Source organism: Macrobrachium rosenbergii, chromosome 21 (assembly GCF_040412425.1).
Source record: "Macrobrachium rosenbergii isolate ZJJX-2024 chromosome 21, ASM4041242v1, whole genome shotgun sequence".
NCBI classification, from domain to species: domain Eukaryota; kingdom Metazoa; phylum Arthropoda; class Malacostraca; order Decapoda; family Palaemonidae; genus Macrobrachium; species Macrobrachium rosenbergii.
Genome location: NC_089761.1, coordinates 28118144 through 28120643, shown reverse-complemented (window position 1 = coordinate 28120643; position 2500 = coordinate 28118144). Strand labels below are relative to the sequence as shown.

General features: G+C 35.0%; 1 protein-coding gene across 1 annotated transcript in view; it reads left to right on the top strand.

Moving 5' to 3' along the window:
• LOC136849421 (uncharacterized) overlaps positions 1–2500 on the top strand; it is a 12432-nt gene that overhangs the window by 8819 nt on the left and 1113 nt on the right. The window contains exons 3-4 of the mRNA XM_067122772.1: positions 1793–1992; positions 2379–2500. The exon at positions 2379–2500 is cut by the window's right edge and continues 12 nt beyond it. Coding sequence (XP_066978873.1) covers positions 1793–1992; positions 2379–2500 — 322 coding nt within the window. The remainder of the gene's footprint in view (positions 1–1792; positions 1993–2378) is intronic.

Genomic DNA, 2500 nt, shown 5'->3' with positions numbered 1-2500 from the left:
CTTGTAAAATGTGACACTGCTAATCGTTATTCATATTATTAGTTAAATAAAAAAATCCCAATTTTAACTATTATCGTAACACTTTAGACAAACTCTAAAAAAGGAAAGTTAATAAAATCAAATATTGTTACTTATTGGTTTTTAGTCAAATTGTAAAAAGCAAAATGTGAAAAGTTGGAATTTTTCCTATACCTAATTAATACCATTTTTTTGTGAGACAGAAAAAGCCAAAAAGCACAAAAAAAAAAAAAAATAGCGTGAATGACAATTTGCAACAATTGGAAAGCTCTTCTTTTAAGTCAGTGAAATCCATTTCATCTATACGGCCTGAAGCGACACCCAAAATCGAAAAAAAAAAATGTTTTAAGGGAATTGTCTTAATGGCTACGGAAATCCAGTCTGGTATGGTAGACCCCCGGACAAAATCTGATACGACGGAGATTTAAACATCATAAGATTTTTTTTTTTTTTTAATTAGATGATACTAGCTCTAAAGTGCTCTATTATTATTATTATTATTATTATTATTATTATTATTTAGAAATGTCTTGTGCTTCGAGAACGTAAAATATTAGAAGACAGCTATTGCTCAAGAATGGAAGTTTCGAGGCAGAACGAAGAACCGAAACAGATTTCTGTTAGCTGAATCTTCTCATCAATGTTTTTAGGTGACGTCATCGCGTTAAATCCTGACCAGGTTTAGACAAACCAGGGTGGTTCCTAAGCCTACTGGGGGTGTTTTAGTCGGAAGGCGTCTATTATCCATAATAATAATAATAATAATAATAATAATAAAGAACGCAAAACTATGAACGGAGAACAAACTGCTTTAAAAATTAACAAAAAATTAATAACATTTTAATATTACAAACAACAACTACAATAATAATAATAATAATAATAATAATAATAATAATAATAATAATAGTAATAATTTTACCTTAATCTATGACCTTATACAAAGAAAGAATGCAAAAAAAATGTAAATGTAATACAAACTATATTAAAAGGTAAAGAAAAATAGCAACACGTAATAATAATAATAATAATAATAATAATAATAATAATAATAATAATAATAATAATAATAGAGGACTGAATTTTCATCTTCCATTTCCCAACTACCTTGCAGGTTCTGTCCATCCCTCCTCCATCTATATAATAATAATAATAATAATAATAATAATAATAATAATAATAATAATAATAATAATAGGTGACAACATTTCAAAGGCTAAATTTTACTTAACATATCAATGTACCGAAAATAATTTGTCCTCAGAACTGCATTGCCTTCATGGAACATAACTATAAAGAAAAATCACAATTAAGCCAAATCCCAATTGTCGTTTCCTAGCCCAGACCAGCCGCATCGTCATTTAACCTTTTATCCAAAAGGCATTTTTCCACATGATTTCCCGATTTCCTGTCTCTCTCTCTCTCTCTCTCTCTCTCTCTCTCTCTCTCTCTCTCTCTCTCTCTCTCTTCCTGTACTACTTTTTCTTTTATCTTTTTGTATTTTTTTTCCGGCCGGCGATGTTAAAAGTTGCACCGTCAAACCCATGTAGCTTATGCTCCCAGATGAATAACCCGCCAACTTTTGCCACTGGAAATAATAACTCAAAGTTCCCCGAGTGCACTTTTTTTTTTTTTACTTCGTTTTCATTTTTTCGGGGGGCCGGGGGGCCGGCGGCGTGGGTGGGGTAGACAGGGTGCCTTACTCAACCTCCTCCTCCTCCTAATCCTAGTTTTTTTTTTTTATTTTGGTTTCAATTTTCTTTTTGGGGAACAGGGAGAAAATTGCCCCACTCAGCCTCCTCCTCCTCCTCCTCCTCCACCTCCACCTCCTCTTCCTCCTCCCCCAGCTTTTTTTAACCTTGCCTTAATATTTTTTTTATGGGGGGAGAAAAGGTGCCTTCCTCCTCCTTCACCTCCTCCTCCTCCTCCTCCCCCTTCCCTCTCCTTGTGGCCCCTTCCCCCATCTCCCTTTCAGTACGATTATGGGACGAATTGTGATTCAGGAACCACTCTCCCTCCCCCACACACTTTCAAATCCGCTCAAAAACAAAAAAAAAAGAAAATAACAACGAACTGATATAATACTGGACAATAACCCCTTCCCCCTATCCTATTTTAATAATAATAATAATAATAATAATAATAATAATAATAATAATATTATTTAATAATAATAATAATAATAGTAGCATTACAGGACAAAGGGTAGCTTTTAATTCAGTACAGATGACACCCTGTTGTTTTACTGTCCAGCCCAAGAGGCGGTAAAACGCAATATAACAAATGGGACCCAAAAGTGATTTCTCCAACGCCGAATCCTCTCTCCCTCTACGCCATCTGCCTCGATGAATGTGCCATAGGTCCGCCATAAGCCACGGCAACTCCTCCTCCTCCTCCTCCTCCTCCTCCTTCTCCTCCTCCTCCTCCTTCTCCTCCTCCTCCTCCTCCTGTAGATACGCGAAGATAATAAACGCCCTTGTGA